The 21,252-nt window shown below is 45.0% G+C and overlaps 1 protein-coding gene across 1 annotated transcript in view; it reads left to right on the top strand.

The window, feature by feature from the left end:
• Window positions 1–21,252, top strand: part of LOC129200336 (netrin receptor UNC5C-like) — a gene marked incomplete at its 5' end in the record, with an annotated part of 51,279 nt that overhangs the window by 20,090 nt on the left and 9,937 nt on the right. Inside the window, 4 exons of the mRNA XM_054811656.1 lie at window positions 855–1,199; window positions 4,033–4,120; window positions 13,246–13,414; window positions 15,750–15,983. Of these exons, the coding sequence (XP_054667631.1) occupies window positions 855–1,199; window positions 4,033–4,120; window positions 13,246–13,414; window positions 15,750–15,983 (836 nt within the window). The remainder of the gene's footprint in view (window positions 1–854; window positions 1,200–4,032; window positions 4,121–13,245; window positions 13,415–15,749; window positions 15,984–21,252) is intronic.

Below are 21,252 nucleotides of genomic sequence, written 5' to 3'. Positions count from 1 at the left end.
CCACAGGCATAAATAGTAGTTTAAGAAGTACTGTACTTTCAATAGACAATGTAGAAGAAGAAGTTGCGGTAGAACATCATTTAATAATGAGCATTTTTATCACTGGTGCATAACAGCTTGATTATTTCCACACTTCATTGGCCAGAAAAAAAACACTCTAAAAGTAGTGCTGGCTTTTTCAAGATCCATATTTAGGCTGAGGAGTTCCTCTTTTTTCCCCAATATGTGTGCAAGAAGAATAAATCCAAATAAGAGTTAAGATGACAAGAGAGTTGTCATGTGGATGATCAGAAGTGTAATTTTCTTTGCTGGAGATCCTTTTAAAACAAAACTACAAAAAGTGTAATGCAGGTACTAATCCCCCACTGCAGGGAGTCGTGGGCATGATGACTTCATAGGTTTGTTCTGTTTGTTATTTCAGGAATGCTGTCATTAAGCCAATTAGATAAATTGGTTAATGATTGTCACTTAGCGTTTAGGGAGGGGGTATTAGTCTATAAACTAGGCCTACTGAGTAAGGAAAACATCTTGCCCTGGCGCTAAGCACATCATACTGGAAAGCCGAGTGCAATCTGGAAGAATGATCCCAGTGAAAAGTCTTCAGAGCAGAAACATGTTGTAATTTTTTATGACAATTAGATTCCATAGCAACTGGGGCAGTACAAGTCCTGGGAGTTTGCTGGAGTGATGCATGGAAAAGGAGATGAAGGTCAGTCTGCAAGAACTTTGCGTATCTTAACCATTGGTACAAAAGGCAAAAAGCAAAATGCAGAATGCAAACCCAAATTGTTACCCAGAAGAAAGTCATCAGAATAGAGAAGTAATACAGTTCTTCTTTCTTACCTCCAATGCAGACCTCCTGGCAGTGCCACCAGACCTCACTTCTGCTGCAGCCATGTACAGGGGTCCTGTTTATGCCTTGCATGATGTCTCTGATAAAATCCCAATGACCAATTCTCCAATCCTGGACCCACTGCCCAACCTGAAGATCAAGGTTTATAACACCTCCGGCGCAGTCACACCCCAGGATGACCTCTCTGATTTCTCCTCCAAGCTGTCCCCGCAGATTACGCAGTCTCTGCTGGAGAACGAGACCCTGAACATGAAGAACCAGAGCCTTGCTCGGCAAACAGACCCATCGTGCACCGCATTTGGGACCTTCAACTCCTTAGGAGGTCACCTAGTAATTCCCAATTCAGGTAAGTGCTAGCCGTGTTGGCTTAAAGGTGCAGTTATTTTGTAGGTTTAAGTGCAGTTAGCTTCCTTTTATGCAGGAAAAAGCAGGGTCACTCCTGGGACACTGCCTTATCTTTGTTCAGAACAAACAGATGGGTTTTTCCCCCCCATTCAGGTCTACCAAGGTACTTAAATATTCTTTTCCCAATGTCCTGGCCACCTTTTAAACAGAATATCACAGGGCTCTTAGCCACTTTCTGAGACGTGTGAGGCTTCAGAGCTTCCCTGTGTGAAGTGTGATTCAGCATCCTTGACCTTTTTCTTTCATGCAGTTCTAGAAAAGAGACTCCAAGCCAGAAAGGCTCAGTCTTGTCATCACACATAAAAAGGACAAATTAATTAAAAAACAAATCAGTTGTTCCACTTCCAATTCATTGCAGACTGTGTGGTATTGAAGTAGGACAGCAGAATACTAATTTTTGGAAGGTTTTTTTTTCCTGCACACATTACATACCCAAGGAAAATAAGGCCCAGGAGTGTCTTTTCCATATTTCTGTCCTCATTATATGTATTGTTGGCTTCTTTTACAGCTAGGAAAGAGAGGGACTGACCATTGAAGTAATTGCAAAGTGCTGCTCAGCCTTTCTCACAGGGTACGAGGCCAGGCTGCTGGGCCCCCTTCAGACCACCCAGGCACCAGGAGGTAGTTTCAGAGCATCCCAGGAGCTCCTGGGCAGCCTTGGGAGAGCTCAGCTCTGGCAGCCGGATTCTTTAGGAGAGCCATACTGCTGTTTGGTTCCTAAATGAAGTGTTGACGTTCAAAGGAAGTTCAGCACCTAGATGTTCCCATGGGTTTGGCATGCTAACGAAGAGCAACATTAACATCTAAAGTAGGGTTGAATCAAATGCGTAAAACACATGGGGGATATGCAGGCTACACAGTGGTCAGGAGTTCCCCTGCCTGGTTTCTCTGGAGCTCTGAGTCCAGGTAGGACCACAGTACATGTGAGACCACAGCTCACAACTACCTGACATGATAGCTCAGGGTTTTACAGCATTTCTGCCTTCCTCCTTTACATGTTGTGGTCAGCTCTTGGCCGTTTTACAGCACAGTGGCCTGACCGAGGAGATAATGCCTACCCTTGTCTCCTGCTCCTTTGCTGAATCTTTTGTTGTTTGTTGATGTTATGGAGAAAGCCAAACGCCTAGGTGGCCCAGGACCTAGGTGGTTTGGTCCTTCCAGGATGCAGCCCCACACTGCCCAGGAAGCAGCCAGAAGTGGTCGGTGAGTGATAGCCCTCCTCTCTGAACAGGAGACAAAAATAGCTATTAACAGGAGGCAAAAATAGCTATTAAGAGCCTGAGTGAAAGCTGAACTACTTAAACAAATGTGGTGCTGGCTGCTGAGCAATGTTGAAAATTCATGCTATACAATCCTGGATTTCACACTTCCTGAGTAGCAGCTGAAGGTAGATATTATTACTCAGGTTTCTTATGCCATCATGGTGCACATTGTCAGCAAAGTCTGTTAGTCACATTTAATTCACATACATTAATAGCAATTTGTAAAGAAAAAAAAAATATTTACTGCCGTAATCCCTTCAAAATGATTAAAATGTTTTGTAAAATGTATCAGTCTGCCTACTGCTACTGTGCATGCCTCTATGCAGCTTCTGGACATTAGTATATCCTCCTAGTGATATGATGAAAGCCCTTCATTTATGCTACACCTGCCCTGTTACAGCTGAGAACATGCACAGGTGAGTCTGTAACAGGCCTGTAAAGAAACAAGTGTCGGAAGGCGTTCATGGAAAATGCTTTCCTAGCTAATCCCTCCCCTTCAAAGCCAGGTATGGGACTGAGCCCCTGTACACCAACACACGGGAGGTCTCCCGTGTAACCAAACCGCGTATGCTCAAGAAAAGAGATAGGGCCATGCAAGGTTTCTATAAAGCCTGTCTTGTGCATATGCATATATGTAAATAATCTGCCTGTAGGTTTGTTTTCAGCTCTGTAGTAGTAACGGTATTAAAATCCTTGCCACTGATTCCCAGCTAATCCACATCTGCAAAGACAGCTGGCTGAGACGTGTCCAGCAGAGTGAAATAGCTGGTTCATGTGCCGTGTTTGCCGTGTAACGACAGGACATTTCTGAAATGGCAGTAATGTAAGAACAGTGTTTTGTAATCAAGTGTGCAGCTAATCACCACTGAAAAGGGCACTAAGCATATTTGCCCACTTTTTTTTCAAGGTTGGATACCCAAATTTTGAGCCACTTTACAGGACGAAGCACATTCAAAATACCAAGAAGCCCAATTTTGTCTCCCTGGTAGTCTAATTAGTAGCTGAGTGCGTTAAAAGACAGGATGCCAGCCGCAGAAGCCATCTTTTAGGAAACAACTAGTTCTTGTTGCTTCCTGGGACAGTGCTCCACTGCCTTTCTTTCCCGATTATAATTAAGTAAGAATTGCCTAGGGAGAGATGTCCCGTTACAGCTATTGGAAATTTTAGTCAGAGTCGTTTGTTTTTCCATCATTTCACAAGGTAAGCAGCAGCATAACCATCTGTCTGCTCTTTAAATAAAATCAAAGGGAAGAAAATCATCTTCTCCAGTCCTGTACTTCAGTGCCAACGCACAAGGGGAATAAGAACAGACCGGCTGACCGCTGGAGACACCAGGGTTGCAGTAAATACTTTTTCTCAAGAGTTGCTGAGGTCATGTAGAGTTGGCTGGTGAGGTTGGGTTGAAATCTGGCATCGCAGGCTTCATCTTCTGCCTCTCCTGTCCCCTTCACCTGCCCACTTGCCTTTTTTTTTTTTCTCCATTTTATCTTTTGTGTCTCTTCTGTTCTGCAGGAGTAAGCTTGCTGATCCCAGCGGGGGCCGTTCCACAAGGGAGAGTCTATGAAATGTATGTGACAGTTCACAGGAAGGAGAACATGAGGTAAAAGACTGCCTTTATTTGCGTGTGCATTAACGGAGGGGGAAAATGTAGTAACTAAAGACCTGTGGTAATACGCTTATGCAAAGTCAACTGCATTGAAGCTATTTGCTGACTTGGAGCTAAATGCGAGCAAAGCCAAGGAAAAGCTTTGCCACAAAACCAGCTCAGACTTTTGCTTTTCTAACCAATAGTTGCACTCTGCAGCAAGGCCTCAAGCTTGAGGGGTGCTGAATCATAGCCAGGAGGAAGGAAAACATGCCAGCGTGAGTTTTGTGCAGCAGAGAAGGGAGAAGGTGTGAGGTAATCTCTTAATAAAGACCCGTGCTGCAAAGGAGAAGGGAGCGGAGGAGCAAGGTGACAAAGCAGCGCAGCAGAGAGACTGGTGCCTGAGCACCTGGCTTGGAAAATCTCCTCCCCTATTGTAATGAAGGTGAATTTTTATTTGGGCTTGGCTAGTCTGTGCAGTGAAGAAGATGGAGCCAAAGCTGTTGGTGTCCTTCACCCCTCCTTGCTCCAAGGTAGAAGTAAGCAAGTGGTTGTCCTGCTTAGCCCCAGGCACAGCAAGCTGAGGGCCACCCGGAGCCAATGTTGGGATGACCCTTGTTCTCACCTGTTATCTGCATGTGTGGCCAATTCATATTCGAGGTCTTAATGTCTACTTAGTGATCTGGCAGCCTTGGCATAAAAAAAAAAAAAAAAGTTTCCAAAAAGGCCAAGATACCATTTGAAGCAGTTTAGGAAAACCTAACAAAGAGAAAGGCGAGGTCTTAGTCTGCAGAACGGAGTCGCGTGCACAAAGGCTGAATGGCAAATGTGAATCTAAGCAGTCATTACACGGTACTTTGCCTCTTTCCCCTCCTCATAGCTAGATACATTTTTTGGCTCAGTCCCTTCATGGCTTTTATTATGTGCTAAGCCACAGCTGTTTATACACTGGGTGATATCGAGCACTATTTTTTAGCTTGGTAGTCTTTCACCCATGTTAAAATAATCTGCTTAAAGAAAAAAATAAGTAACCCCCCACCACCATCTTTTTGCATACATTATTCATGGCCTGCTCTTTGAAAATAGCTAATTGCAGCTACAGAAAAAGTGTCTCTGTTCATATCTAATATTGATTGTATTTCTATTACTTTTGGCTGTGTTTTAAAGACACTTACAAATGGCATCGAAGAAGGATGCTTTCCTGCAGAAAGGAAAAAAAAAATCAGAGAGTATCCCCTGTTATTCAACTTGCCTCCAAATCTCCCTTTTTAAAATATCTAATTATTCAAAAAAAATTTATTTCATTCCTAGAAGAGGCTATATGTGCAATTATTTTCATTCCAGCCAGTTATGGAGGGAATCCCTACCTCCTTATTCATGCAGCTGTGGACAACCAATGTCACATGGTAGTCTGATATATTTTCTTCAAGGGTCATAAAGCCTCCTCTATGTACTTTGTGATAGCTGCTACTCAGCAGGTCGCTTGGGGGATAAAAGGATAGGTTAACCTATATTGGGAAAAGCGTGCTTGGAGCTGTGCCATCCACGAAACAGAGCGAGTGTGCTGAAGTACACCTGCAGAAGTGAATGGAGAAGCGTGAACCCTCACTTGCAATGAAGATTTTGAGAAGTGATTTCTTTCCTGAGGAGAGGAGAGAGCAGTCTGCCTTGGCCGTGGGGCAGCAGGGCTCATCCCATTGTGGTGGTAATCGCTTCTTGGGTGCACAGACCCCAGTTGCTTATTTGATTTATGCCAGTTTTTCGGCCTCCCTCCAACATGCCAGGCTCTTCAGGCTCATGGAAACCAGCCACTTCTAGGACCTTTAAAATGGAGCTCATCGGGTGTTGTCTAGATCATTCAGAACTGAATATTCACTGAAATGGGCTTAAACACTGTAGGACTGTAACGTCCTCCCCTGTTACCTGCTCCCTTTCCCCAGGTGCCCAGGAGCAGAAAGGGGTGGGTGGCACCCAGCACCCAGCTGCAATGATCTCCTGCTGCAGGACTCTCTTCCCAGACACTTCACTTGCTGTAGCAGAGCTGCAGCTCGGTCAAAGCCTCTTTTTCTGAATGCATGGGCCACAGATGTTGCTTCATATAATTGGAGTCATATGGGTACCACAAGTGTGTGGTGTAATTATTTTTTAAATCCACTGCTGCACCCCTATAGCACTCCAGCAGAAAGTGATTGTCCACAGCAAGGACTAGCTGCAGACATTCGCTTTTGCGGCCAAGCGGTAACTGGAGTGTGTTCAATAAACCCTGTGAGATCCTATATTTATTTCCATGTGTACTGTGTAAATGTGCATGGGTTGAAAAGTCCTGTTGTGTGTTGATGCAGTTTGGAAGGGGACATACAGGAAACTATAAAATGGGTGTTATAATCAGAAATGAAGGCAGACTCTTTTTCTTGATATACAACCACCATTGAGGCAAGAATTTGGTCCCTGTAGTGCTACTTTAAATAGAACCAGTGCAGCAACAGAGAGGCTCACCATCACAGCTCACATATCTCCAGCAACTTAAGATTTAGCTCACACTTTGTTTGTAGAAATATGAAATGACTTCTGAACAGTTCAAGCTGAAACAGGAAATCTGTCATCCCTCAGAGTCCTGCAAATTCCCCTCTCCTTTTCCTTCCTTTGTTTTCCTAATACATTTCCCCAGTTAGTCTCTGAAACCTGTAGTACAGAAATTTGAGAGACTTCACAAGCTAGTAATATCACTCTTTGTGTTGCCTTGCAGATTGGTTAGGAGAGCTTTCCGAGACGCTCTGTTTATTCCATTTCATATCCATCAAAGCATGTGAGAGCAGGAGGGTCACCCTAAAAGCATTATCCTTCTGCGGTAAATTGGGGTTCTGATGGCTTGCAGTAAACGCCACTTGGAGGCAGTTGTTTTCTCTAAGTGCGTTAGCATGCTTGTGGCACAGCAGGTTTTCTCTTTTCCTAGACTAATACTCCAGCGGGCTGGTTTTCTTGCTGCTGCGCTACAAGCTCATCCTCATTCTGCCTGTCATTCGGGGCAGGATGGATGGCAAATAGCTACCGGGCTCTGATCTCTGGCTGGCGTGAGAGATTCATGTTGACCTCGTGGCGAGGTCCATGTGCTTTATGAAGTAGCTACAGCGGGGAAAAGGATATCTCTGTGTGTGTTTATACATATGTGTGTGTGTTTGTACACGTATGTGTGTATATAGATATGTATATATAACTGAAAAAATGACAAGCCTGTGAGAATATTGTACAACTATCAGACAGGTTTCTGTCTTGAAGCTCATTGGCTTTTTCAGTGGTGATCAGATGCTCTCTCCCTTAGTCTGAGGAAGTATCACTGACTTTGAGATCTGCAAACCACTGCCTTCTTGAGCTGTGGTTTCACCTATAAAATAAACACGTTGTTGTGACCGGTACTTGGCAAGAACCTGTTCCCATGAGCATCGGTGAGAGCCTAGGTCTTACACGATTAAGGATTTAATAGCGTGAGTATAAACCTCCAACCTTCAGGATTTTCTTGACTGCCTCGGGTTAAGAAACAAATTTAGCTGTGAGCTAAATTAGTGGAGCTGTGTGCTTCCTTTGGAAACACCTGGCACTGGTCAGTGCTAGACGGGGTCTGGGCCTTGATGGACCGCTGGTTTGATCTTGTATGGCAGTTCCCGTGTTCCCGCGTGAACCCCTGCCAAGCTTGCACAGCTTTAGGTGGAGCTACTCTTGCATACTCTAATCAGAAGCAAGAACCGCACTAAATATGGCACAGTGAAGGACACTCCTGTATAATCCATGACACATGCCCACAAAACGTGACAAACCTGAAGAACGGAGCAAGCAGCGCTCCTGAAGATATTGATGGAAGACACACATAAATTGTGTAACTTCCAAATTAGCTACCTTAAAAGAGAGAAGGGTTGGGTGGGCCTTGTCAGGATTTCATCAGTGGCTTCACGGTATATGTATAGACTTTATATTAAAGTCACGCAGCTGATCAATGAGTTTGATCCAAGGAGCAATGTTGTCTTTTTTACCAGTAAACTCAATGTTAGTGATGAGAAATAAAAGAAATTGAGGTCTTCCACATCTTGTTTCTCCACCTTCCTTCTGTTTCTCAGTTGCATAAACAAAATTACTTTGCAACTCCAGAAGACAATTTCATGAAGTGCCAGTCATTATAATTGAAAAATTCAACTAAAAAAGACCAGAGCATGAGCAAAAGGGGAGGAAACCTTTTTGGGTCATTTTCCTTCTAAAGATACATTGGCAGAAGAACCAGGGTCAGTCCAAAATATTAAGTTTGAAACTTAAGAAGGAACACATATTAAATATAAAGCCCCAGCAAGGAAAGGAAAAATAAAATGTCTTTCCTCCAACTTTTGGCTAAGCGGTGTAGAAGGGTTGCCATCTGTATGAGTTAGCCATTCCTCTCTCCCTGCTCTGTCCTGGGCTTCCTGAGCTGCTGTGGTTGCCTGTATCATCTGTGCAGAGTGCCAGGGAGCACAGTGTAGGCCCACTGAGGAGCAGCGATTTCTCTAGTTGTGCTCACATCTGCTGTTTGACAGCTACCTTAATGAATATGTTCTGGCTTATTACAGGGAGACAGTTTCAAATGAGTAATCCCATTAAAAACCACAGATTTGATTGTGAAGGGACCGGATACAGTGAATAAAAGTTTGTTTGCTTTTAGATAAAAGTTGACTGTTCTTGATAAGCAGTGTGGGATGAGACGACATCTAAAAATATCTGAAGACCTTTCAGTTACTGTTAGTGCCTTTTCATAGCAATGCTAAATGGAGGAAAGAATTTTAGTCTCCGTCAGATCTTTGTAAAACAAAACCATGTCCTTCACCTGCAGTGAAGTGACTTCAGAGTCATACTAGCACAGCTGAATGCCAGTCCCATCTAATAAGTAGCCCCAAGACTACTGCAAGCCTAAAGTGAAGCACATGTGGATAGGGTTTTTTGGGGGGTTGGTTGTTTCAGGGCTTTTCTTGATAACAGCCTAAAAGTAGGTTCTGAAGATGTCTGCCCATAGATCGTTCTGCTTTAGAGGAGATACCTCCCTCACTCTGTGTGCTCCCGTGTGTCCGTGTTTGTGCTGGATCTCCTGCAATCTATAACACAGAAAGCACAGTACTTGATCACAAGAGATGCTTGTCTAGGCCAGGATCCTGGCTTTGCTGGTGCTGCATCACCTGCTCCAGGAGAAGGCAGAAAATTGCTCATAATGAATGACTACAAAATAACCTGTCTTCAGGGGAATTTGTTGTTTACTAATCCTATCAATTAGTGTTGGGTTTATGCCTTGAAGCAGAAAGATTAATATCTCTTGTATAATATATCTTGTCTACTGCATCTGTTTCTGTTCTCATTAGCTATAGCAAGCCATAATCCTTTTGCTTTAAAATGGAAATTAGAAACAGTGAGAAATAAGAAAAGATCTGTCAAGAGAATTTTTGTTCCTTTTTCCTGGCAGCTGTCATAGGGTACCTCTCTGCTCTATGTGCCATTGCGTGGTTTAGCCTCATTCCTCCGGGTTTCAGGTGTTTATTTCCGAGATCTCATTGCGGTCCCTAAACACCCTGCTACCTGCAGTCACGGTAGAGCTGGATAGGAAAGGGAATATCAGCTCAGCATGCTCTGACATGCCTTGTCCCATACAGCCCCAGAAATCAGGTTTGCTTTTTGCTGCTGTGTCACATTACAAGTTGATGCCTGCTGCGTTGCAGTAAGCTCACCTGAGATCTTTTTCACTTTTATGGCTTTTCTTTGCTACTAAATAACTATGTTTGGAGCTTGTTTTGCTCTGGAAGTGTGAACTGCTGTACAATTAATAGGATTTTATTTCGTACCCGTATTTTTACCCTCTCTGGATCTTTTGCATTATTTTCTGAGTCTTATTGTTACTTACAATAATTCCTTGTTTACTGTTATCTGTAAATTTAATTATTGAGTTGCTAATTACATTGTCTTCCAGATTGTAAGTAGAAATCCTGGCCTCACAGTAGTCAGGGAAAGGTTAAGCATTGACTTCAACAGAGCTGGGATTTCACCTGTTCGGTGACACTGACCCCTGTTTCACTCTACTCGAGAACGTCTCTGCAACTCATTATAGCTCAATTTTTAAAGGCTTAAAGTAGCTATGTCACTTGCAGTCCCCAAACTGGTGGAGAGCTGAGGTGGGTCAGTATCCACATGAGGTAGGGTGGTGGAGGAGAGTCGCTGGGACCAGTAGTGTTTGTGGTGCTGGACTCAGATGCGTGTCTGGTTGGCAAGTTGGGACAGCAAAGTCAACCACCCCTGCAGCTGGCCCGTTTTTCTGCTCGTCACTCATCTGAGCGTCCTGTATCACACATACCCAGGTCAGGAGCATGCATAGCTCATCCACTTGGCAATAAATCTCATAAGTCTGGTGAAAAAGATGCTGCTTATCAACTCAGGGGAAAAAAAAAAGTACCAAGCCTTGCTATTTTTTGCATGTCCTTTGTACGCTTCTATCTGCTTCCCGTCTCACTTGCTGACTGTGCAGTCTGGAGCGCCTCCCGACTTTGCGTTCTGCATCATCTTTTATACTTGCGCTAATCGGATATAAAATGTTGCAGCGCAGAATCATGCCCTCCATCAGAGTCCTAAAATTTAACAGCTAACAAGATTTTGTCACGGAGCAGTGACTAAACTTAATTTTACTTTGAGACAACTTTAGGCTGTATGATTTATCAGTACCATAGTATTTTAATGACCTTTTGGCTTTTTTTAACAGCATGCATCAGTACTCAGATTCTTGTTGATTTTAACTCATTTTTCACCTAAAAGACACTGTATGATTTTTTTTTATGGCAATCATGATATATTCCCTCCTATATTCTTTGTGACTGCTGGTTTTGTAATTCAGTACACAAAACTATGATAACCTTTATTTTTTTCCTTCCTTCTTCATGGATCAGTAGTATTTTAGGTGAAGTTAGGTTAACCAGATGATTAAGTCTAGAGCTTGTCATACCTGTAGCTTTCCAGACAAATATTGTCATTTTGAAAGATTTTTCTTACAAGACATCATGTTTTTTGCAGTTTCTTGAATTAGACCATAGGAGAGTGTTCAAATATCCATTAATGCGCAAGGTAGATGACCATTAAAAACCACCACCACATTGTGACTGTTTTTTAAGCTTCTTGTTGCTTCCTATGAAAAAAAACCCAAACAAAAACCCAACAAACAACCAAACTGAAGTAAATGAGTCTGAAAAAGAAGCAACATTCTAGTCAAAATCTGCCCAATGATTTATTCAGTTCAGTCTTGCAAGAGAGTGATCCCTGATCTTCTTCATCTGAATCCAGAGATCCCTATAGCATGCAAGAGGAGCTGGACTACATACTCTATCTGCTAGTGTTTAATTTCTTTTACATGCTGTTTGTTAGGCTAAAATAACTGGCATAATACATGATAGCTGTCCAGATTGTTATATTTTACATCTTTTCTGAAAGGCAGCTATATTGCAGCTGTTTGTTTCCAGTCCATGGCTTTTCAGAAACAATTGTTAAGTCATTTAGTAAACTCATCAGTTAATTTCCACAGATGCGTATCATCTGGATTTACTGATTTGCATAGATTTAAATTTTTCCATGCCGGACCCTTTTTTTTTTCCTCAAATGTTATAAAAACCTCCCACAACATTTGTAACAACAGGAGACACTTCTCAAAAGTACCTTCATCCCACTGTGAAAAAGGATTTCTCAAAAGTTCGTCTTTCCTTTTCTGTGGGATTAATGGATTATTTAGCAAGAATGAATGTGGGCAAAATTAGGATATGCCTGCGGACATATCTTTGCAATAGCCAGAATAGGTGCAATAAATTGGATATCAAAAAAGCTTCTGTCCTGATTTGGTCTCCTTGAAAATATTATCTAAGATTACAGGTACTTTTTTTGCTCTGTCTTTTGGTAAAGGCGAAGACTTGCAGAAATAAACAGTATTTAATGTTGTCTCAACTAATTCCACTAAACCCAATACAGATATAAATACAAGTATTTGTAAATGCAGCAAGGGATTGAACCGTTAGCTGGAGCAGAAGATGGGAGGTTCTCTGGGCAGGTCTGGAGCTTAAGTGCAAATTGCATAAACACTTAATGTCCCACTTGCTGATTTCTGGATCATGAATTTGTCCCCTGTATTATTTAGGGAGGCAGCTGATGCGGCTGTATTCAGCTGTATTTGTCATACACCAGATGTCGGGATAGTTAAAGTCACTCATGCTTCCTCTGATTTTAAGCTCCTCAGCAGTTGGTCTGGAATAGTTTACACATGTGCACACATGCCCATGCGTGCAAACACACACACACACACAATCATTTACAAACCACAGTGTATGCAGTGTATGCTATATATTTATATGATTTCCCCTATCACCCACTCCTAGTGACTGGCCGCAAGTGCGCTGGACAACACCCATGTTTTTAACTGAACAGCTCTGGGTTATCACTAGAAATCTCAGGCTTGCGAGTATGTTTTGCCCTCTGCACTATTGCTTACCGTCCCTTCACCCTTCCTCCCCCACTGCCAGGGATGCCTACTCCCGGCAGGCATATTTGCAATAGCCATTCGAGCAGATCTGAATGCCTTTTAAGTAAAAGGGAGTATTGGCGATCGCTCTGAACCCAAACTGCATGTCTCAGCTGTGCTGTGTACCACTTAGGAGGTTTCAGACGTGCTCATTAGTTCATACTCTTCCTCTGTTCTCCACTTCTCTCTGTCCAGACAGTAAATACTTCTCGCACATGGTGCGTACAAGAGCCACTGCTCATTTCTGGATGCTGCTAAGCAGCTGCCAAATGCAGCGGTGGCCGCATTTCGGCAGTGGGTGAAATGAAGCCTCTGCATATGGTCTGCAAGGATGCTTCAGAGTGGAGCGTGCTCAGCAAATGTGGGCTGTAATTTCCTGCCGCCTAAACTTGCATTTTAACAAATGAGGGATATTTGGCCAAAAAAACCCATTTGGGGATTTGAAAAAACAAACAAACAAATCCCACTGAGTCTTTGCTTGCACAATCTTTTTATTTTAAGAGAACAATGTTTTATTTTTACGTACCAGAATGTTCTTTTTGCCTTTTTCAACTCTCTTAACGTATCCATCTTTCTGCCCCCTGGTCAGGCCGCCTGTAGAAGACAGCCAAACCCTGCTGACGCCGGTGGTGAGCTGCGGGCCTCCAGGAGCACTGCTAACCCGACCCGTCATTTTAACCATGCACCACTGCGCAGAACCGAACACGGAGGACTGGCAGATCCAGCTGAAGCACCAGGCTGCCCAGGGGCCATGGGAGGTGAGGCTCTGGAGCTCCAGCCCGTGTGCTGACTGCGTGCAGGGCACTTTGCTTATCCTTCAGCTGCCTTGCTGCACCAGGATGCCTGTGTTTTGGGTTTCCCGTGCGAGATGCATGGCTGCTGCAGGCGCACGGGAGTGCCCTTTGGCACCAGATGTCTAAGCTGCCCAGTGCTCAGGCAGAGATGCTGTCTTGGGACAGTTTGGTGCCTCCTAGTTCTGGCTAATTCCCATGAAACATTGTGTTCCTTGCAGCATTTTGGTACTTGAGCTTTTGGTTGTGTCAGGATATTGTGCTGAAGTCACAGGGAGAGAAGGAAGAGAAAAAGCAAAATAAAAAGCAATGGCTGAAAATCAGGTCTGACTCAGTTCTAGAAATGGGAAAATATTTTTTACAGGCTAGTTTTTACTCCCCTGGATTGTAGTCTGTTTTCAAGAAAGTGCAAATAATACTGCAAATGATCTCTTGCTTCAGCATTAAGACATTGGCCAGCTTAATAAAATGTATAGGCCTTGTCTTCCTTTTTCCCCCCTAAGATGTTAGTGGAGCATCACTTTGATTCAGTTCATGCAGCCAGGATCCAACTCTGCACCCTGTGAACTCAGGGGAGCTGCACGAGCGCTGCTGGGCAGTGCAGGCCTGGTGGGAGCCTGGGGTGGTTCCTTGCCAGTAGCGCAGCAGGAGGATGTCCCGGGGCAGGGCGGCAGAAGGATCTACCACTGTAACTGGAGCATAAAGTGATGCTTTCGGCAAGGCTGGGCCATCCTGGCAGAGCCCTCCTGTGCAGCTCCTATGTATCTGCTGCCACCAGTTTGGTTTCACATAATTAATTTGGCGAGGGCACTTTCTCCTACCGGTAGGTTTAATGAGGGCAGGGTGGCTTTTGAAGGCAGTTGGGCTGACAGCAGCAAGAGCACCGTGTCCAGCACCGCCTTCGAAAGGCTCTTGCATTTGTCCCCCTGCCTGTGGCACCGGCTCTTCCTCACGCTGGGAGGGAGCATGCAGCAAACACGGGTCTGTCTCGCCAACTGATCTGCACCCCACTGGCCTGACTCTTGGCACCGCACATACGTTCCTTACATGCGTCTGTGTGTTACTGGCATCTCTTCGTTTTCTTCCCATCCTCCTCCTGCCCTTGACGGAGCAGTTGTTCTGCCAGCCATGCACACGCCCTAGTGCCAGCGCAGCATCCACAGGGTCCCTGGCCATCCCACGGTGATCTTCTTCCTCCACTCAATTCTGGAGCAGCTCCTCCAAGCTGACTCCCATGCATGCATGCGACCATGCATGCACACACACCACATGCATGCACACCCCTGCAGCATAGCCAGAGCCAGGTGCTGGCCTGGCCGTAGCAGGGTGCGATCAGCACTGCAGCACCTTGCCCTCCAGAAGGATTGTGCCACTCCTGCAAACGTGGCACGTTTTCCTTTCCTGAGACTAGAGGGTCTGAGCTTAACACCAAATTTCAGTTGAGCCTGCACTGCTCAGCTCCCAGGTGTGTACGTTGTGCTGCAGACCTGCAGGCAGCGGTGGTCAAACAGATGAGTTGTGCCAAACATCATGCAGCATGTGGTGGCTTTGCAAGAGGCAGCTGTCATCTGCTGCTGCCTTTTCGCTTCTGCTGTCTCTCAAAGCCATTGAAAGCACCTTGTGTTGTGTGCAGGGTATTACATGCAGGGTATTACATACAGGGTTGAATGGAGAAATCAGCAGGGGAGCTGTTTTCCTTTACGCACAGGGTGGGGAGGTTGTCTGCATTTGGGCTGTATGTATTTTTTTTTCTTCACCCTGCAGTCTCATCATGGAGGATTATTCCGACGAAGCAGCAGGTGATATTTCGTGTAGATGTGGTATTCAGCCATCATAGAGGTTACTGCCGTTCCTTGAGTTTTTATAACTCTGCATTGTCATGCTTAGGAAGTGAAGGGCGGTTATTTATTCAACATGCCTGGGACTACTGATGTTAAATCATGGTCACCAATTAGTTCTGCAATGTATTTTTCAGTAAAGTATTGGTGATTTTTTTTCATTATTTGCCTAACTCTGCCCAGGGCTTTAAAAGCTTCTCCAAGGCCCAGAGGAAAGAGTTACAAGTCTTAGGGGAGTGAGGACAGGAGGAGGTTTCTACCACCACCAGCACCCCAGAGGAATCATCCCCTCCCCATGCCTATGCAGGAGAAAAGCTAGAAGCAGGAATTTTAAATCTTGATTAATCTAAGGTGCAAACAATAAGGACTTTGTGCATCATCCAGGCTTGAAAAGGGCATTGCTGTCTCAAAGGAGAGGAGCTCTGGGGGGTTGGAAGCTCTAACTTGGCCTCTTTCTCCCTTAGGATGTGGTGGTGGTTGGAGAGGAAAACTTCACCACTCCGTGCTATATCCAGCTGGACCCCGAGGCCTGCCATATCCTGACAGAAACCCTCAGCACGTATGCATTGGTGGGACAGTCAATCACCAAAGCAGCAGCCAAACGTCTCAAACTGGCCATCTTTGGACCACTGTCCTGCTCTTCCTTGGAATACAGCATCCGGGTCTACTGCCTCGATGACACACAGGATGCCCTTAAGGTGGCTGTTGCTCTCTTGCTCGCTTTCCCCCTCCTCTCCCTCTCCAGCTCTCGCAGGACTGCAGTCATAGCGGTGACTAGACCCTCTGCTCTGTGTATTCCTGCTCCCTGGGTTATTTTTCTGATTAGAAGAGCTTGACAACAAGCCATTGTTCTACAGTTTAACCTACACACACTATGAATTGTCCTTTGGATAGGGATCTCACACTATTTTCTGTCCAGCAGTCTTTTTTTCCTTTGTTTACCTGTATCATATCCTGAATCCTAAGATGTCTGCATTATTAAAAGGCCATAAGGTACATGGGGCTTCATTCGTTATTCATTTATTTTTAATGCTAAGTGCCAGCTCCCCAGAGATGGGGAAACATATAAATGCCTTTTTGTAAATAGTCGATAATGACAAAAGAAGCTTCTGGGCTGTTAATCACTGCCTGCTTTCATACTGCTTTATTACACCTCTTCGCGTGCAGCTTTTTGCGTTGGGAATTCGCAACTAAAATAAGCCAAAGCTGGTGCATTCTCTAACTATATAACCTTATTCTCACTGTGAAATTATGGCATGCACACAAACACACACGCGCTACATACAGATGAGCAGGTAGATAGCCATACGTGCTATTTCTCTTTATAAATACGTGTATTTATGCAGATAGTATCTATAATAGACGCACTCATGAAATATGTAGCTCCAACTGCACATGTAAGAATGGAGGTTATTAAAAGGTGGGGTTTTTTTCTTTAATCATAGCCAGTGCAACTTCCCAAATGCTTCTTTGCAGCAAAACGAGTTCAAAGCCTGACTCTAAGCAGAGTCATCCTGGTGCTGTATATGCTTTTGTTTCCTCAGCTCCGCGTGGGAATTATTGGGATTCAAACCCGTGTACAGTGGCTGGGAGATGTTTGTGTTTTCCATCACTATGAATGGCGTGCTCTGTTTTCATCAAATACTATCTGATATCAAGGCCTTGCTGGGGGGTACTCTTTCACTATATGTAAGAAAAGTATAGTATAAGGGTTGAAGCAGGCATATCGTGACTTCAGCATAGTTTTGTCTGCCCAGGGTCTGGGAGCTCGGTCTCTGTCAGTGCATTGGTGTTATCAGGCTTTTAGAAACAATTATTTTCCCCACTCTGATTTCCCTTTTGGTTTTCCTCTTTAAAACAAGTGAAAAGGATCTTTTGTAGTGATCAAGCCTCAAAAGTCCTGATGGGTTTATGCCTGTGCTGCGTAATACAATTTTCCATGAGTTTGTCAAGGCCTGAGGTAATAATAAGTGAGTCGGAGGGGCCTTGGACAGACAGCTAATGCAGTCAGAGCTGGGGGAATCCAATTAGGTGTTACTCAGGAGCTGTTGGTTTATTTCTAATAGACTGTGGGGAGAGTTGTGAGGTAAAGTTAATCCAATTCAGTGCTGTAGAAGAAGGGATCAGGAGAGCTGCTGAGCAACACAAAGGGACCATCTTTCACCTGAGAAGCTGCAGCCGATGTTTGGGAGAGGAGCAGGCCAGCCCTTGGGCTTCTGCTTCAGGTAGATTGCAAAGTGGGCTTGGAATTTGGTGAGGAAGGGTCAGCAAAGTCAGGCAGCTGGCATCCCACTTGTACTTACTGCTTTTTTACAGCAAAGTACGTGCATTTTCATAGAATTGTAGAATGGCTTGGGTTGGAAGGGACCTTAAAGATCATCTAGTTCCAACACCCCTGCTGCAGGCAGGGACACCCTCCACTAGACCAGGTTGCCCAAAGCCCCATCCAACCTGGTCTTAAACACTTCCAGGGATGGGGCCTCCACAGCCTCTCTGGGCAACCTGTTCCAGTGCCTCACCACTCTCACAGTAAAGAATTTCTTCCTAATATCTAATCTAAATTGACCCTCCTTCAGCTTAAACCCATTACCCCTTGTCCTGTCCTACACTCCCTGATAAACAGTCCCTCACCAGCTTTCCTGTAGGCCCCTTCAGGTACTGGTAAGCCGCAATTAGATCTCCCCGGAGCCGCCTTTTCTCCAGGCTGAACAACCCCAACTCTCTCAGCCTGTCTTCACAGAAGAGGTGCTCCAGCTCTCTGACCATCTTCGTGGCCCTCCTCTGGACTTGCTCCAACAGCTCCATGTCTCTCTCTCTCTCGTACTGGGGCCCCCAGAGCTGGACATGGTACCCCAGGTGGGGTCCAGAGGGGAGCAGAAGGGCAGAATCACCTCCTTCAACCTGCTGCAACTTTAGTTTCATTTTAATTAACTTAATTTAGTATAATTTTAATTTTCTTCTTTTTGGCACATCTACCCCAAGACTGGAAGGCCACCTGTGGGGTTCAAAACCCAGCTACCTGGTGGTTTACAGGAGGACAAACACATGTACTTGCTCGACACAAACTTAGGAATGTATCATCAGGTGCATTTCTCTGGAAATGAAAGGTCTGGGGAAGGAGAAGGTTTAAGAAAAATGAACCTAGGAAACTAGCTGTAGATGAAGGGGTTAAACATGAACTGGTGTGTACAAACCGATGTGTTCAAACCAGCCCTGTGCAATGGTGTTGTGTAGACTCAAAGTATGACTATTTAGAATGAAAAAAAAAAAAAAGTTGGTGTGTTTGCCATGTGCTTTCTTTCACAGCTGGCACCACAGAAGCCCTGGCCGTGTTGGGAGGAGGTCCTTGACACTGCCATATTGCCAAAGGGAAGCCATTCACCGGGCAGTTACCGCTGGCCGTATGGGACAATGCGTGCAGACAGGGCTGGACCAGTGGGTCCTCAGGTTAAAAGTAATTTGGAGAGGATGGGAAAGCTGTAGGCAGCAAGTGAGGCACCAGCTGCAACGTCTCGGTGTCTTGGGGCTTGCTGCTCCAGCAAGGGGAGAGAAGAGCAGCGTGCGATGTTTCCACATCGGGATGTCTGAGGTTTGGAAGAGCCTTTGTAGGGATTATGTGTTTATTTTAATAGGCAACCAAATGCATTCTGTTATTATTTACAACTAGGAATGAGCATGCCATATGCTGAATGTGTCCTAACAGCCAAAGGAAGACAAGCAGTTGTGGTATAAAACACAGAGCAGTATTTATCCAGCAGGCTTTTCCTCTCATCATGCATAGTAAGCGCTCACTGCCGAACTGCCGGCACCCGCAGTACAGTAGGGAAGTGTAATGACTTGTCATCAATAAGAGCTCGGTTATTGTGGGAGCGGCTTGGCAGCATTCCTGGGGGCTGTGGAGCAGAGTGGGCTCAGTGCTGATTACACACACAGCATCCTCTGCCCCGCAGGGTCCTGAGCCGCCTGGATGGGATGCTCACCAAAATGCTTTTTGGGGAAGGGCAAGGGTAGCTGTGACCTCGAGTGCTGGCCTCTTTTTTTAAGGCTGAGTTTTGCACTTTGAGGGGGATGCCCAAGCTAATCTGCTGTTAAAAAAAAAAAAAAGTAATAATACAATAACTATAAAGAAATCTAGTTACTTTATTCTCATCTGTTTATTCACATATGGCTTTGAGATTGAGGTATGCGAGCTGTGTGTGGCAGCATGGCAGGGGCCGAGCATCTGGGCGCGTGGAAACAGCTGCCTCCCGCACCAGAGGCGAGCGAATGATTTCAGGCTTTAGCAGGGTGTCATCCCCCAACCTGCCTCATGCTGCAGAGTAACTGTCCTGGAAAAAGACAACAAAAAAAGGCACAACAGGCATGTGATCTTCTCTCAGTTATTTAATGTGTATTTTTCCCTCTAATGAAGAAAGGCAACAGCTTAGACTGAATGCCATTGCTTGCTTGTGCTCCATTAATGAGGAAGCCCTTTCCAAATATAGGTTGTGGCTGTCCTGGTGGCTCTGATGATGGAGCGATGCCTTACGCAGCTTCCTCTCCTAGGAATGGCTGTAAGGCCTGGCTCACAGGGGTGGTAAGAGGCAATGGAGAGGGTGGCTGGAGTCACCTCATCACAGGGCAAGCAATGTACAGCTCAGGTTTCGGCTCAGGAGGGCATAAAGGCACCAGCCAGCAGGATGAGCACTGCTCTAAATAAAATGCTTTATGGCTAGAGCCAGCCTGCAGGTTTGAAGGGCTGTGCAAATCATGGCTCCAAATTAATTCTGAATTAATTAGCTGAGCGGCATGGGAGAAGCATGGGCTGCTTGGCATCCTCCCGTTGGAGTGTGTCGAGGGGCTGCGGTGAACAAGGGCGGTTACCAAAAGTGGGGTATTGGAATTAGACACCCAGATCTGCTGAGTGGGATGGTGCAGCGTCACAGCGCGATGTTTTTCCCCCCAGTGGTGTGGCTCCCAGGGCTGGCACTGCACGGACAGGAGCGGTTGTTCGGCGCCCGCGCCCTGCATGCTTGAGAGGTGGTGTCTGCAATTAGCTCACGCAGTGCTGCGCATCATCTTCTGGCCATTCTGGGGAGGTAATTTGGATGTAATGAAGATCTATAGTAATCAGATAATTACTATTGATTACTCATTAGGCTCTTGGCGAGGTAATTAGGGGACACTGGAAAGAAGCTGGAACTGATTCACTGGCATAATCTTAATCCAAAAGGTTTCCTGATTTTGTTTCTTTTCCTCTAATGGCTGATAAACAAACATCATTGTAGCTTCAGGATCTGCCAGATATTGGGCTCGCCAGGGACAGGGGCTTTGCTTTTATGCTAACTAGATCCTAAAAGTGATCAGGAGTAGTTTGTTTTCACTGAGCTAAAACAGAGGCACCTTTGGTTGGCCTGGGTTAGCATCCTGGTTTCATGTGCCTGCGTACTCCTTGAGCATGCTTGGTCTGAATATGATTGGCTTTGGCCGTGTGAGACTGGTTGGTTGGCTCTTGTAATTAAATATGACTGACTTTGGCTGTGCTGGTGTCTAATGTGCTTGTGTAGGTGCCTTTGTACTTGCTTCTTCCGTGTGGGCTACAGTTAGGCTGTTTGTAGGCAACAATCCACTGTGGTCTCATTAGTTACAGGTATATATATATTTTTAGCTGCAGAAAATGTCCAGACTCTTGGCTTACTAGCTTTTAATTACAAGATCAATGTTTTAGTAACCCTGACCTACGTATTCATACGTACAAAATGCTCCATCTCAGTGTCTTGCATTGTTTTGATACCATCCTGCTTGATGGTTAGTCTCAGAATTGGCATCTGTTATCTCCTGTACTGCTCTGTGATGGAGCAGTTTGCCGGGAGGCCACAAGTTGAAGGACCAGGTATGCACAGATCCCATATCAGCAGGACCTATGCAAATAAGAGCTTCCAAAAAGCAAAATAGTAAAGCTACCATTAGATGGCCAGTTTGGGGAGC

The sequence above is a fragment of the Grus americana genome, unplaced genomic scaffold (genome assembly GCF_028858705.1).
Source record: "Grus americana isolate bGruAme1 unplaced genomic scaffold, bGruAme1.mat H_54, whole genome shotgun sequence".
NCBI classification, from domain to species: Eukaryota; Metazoa; Chordata; class Aves; order Gruiformes; family Gruidae; genus Grus; species Grus americana.
The sequence above is the reverse complement of the archived record's forward strand: the minus strand, read 5'-3'. Positions and strand labels throughout refer to the sequence as shown.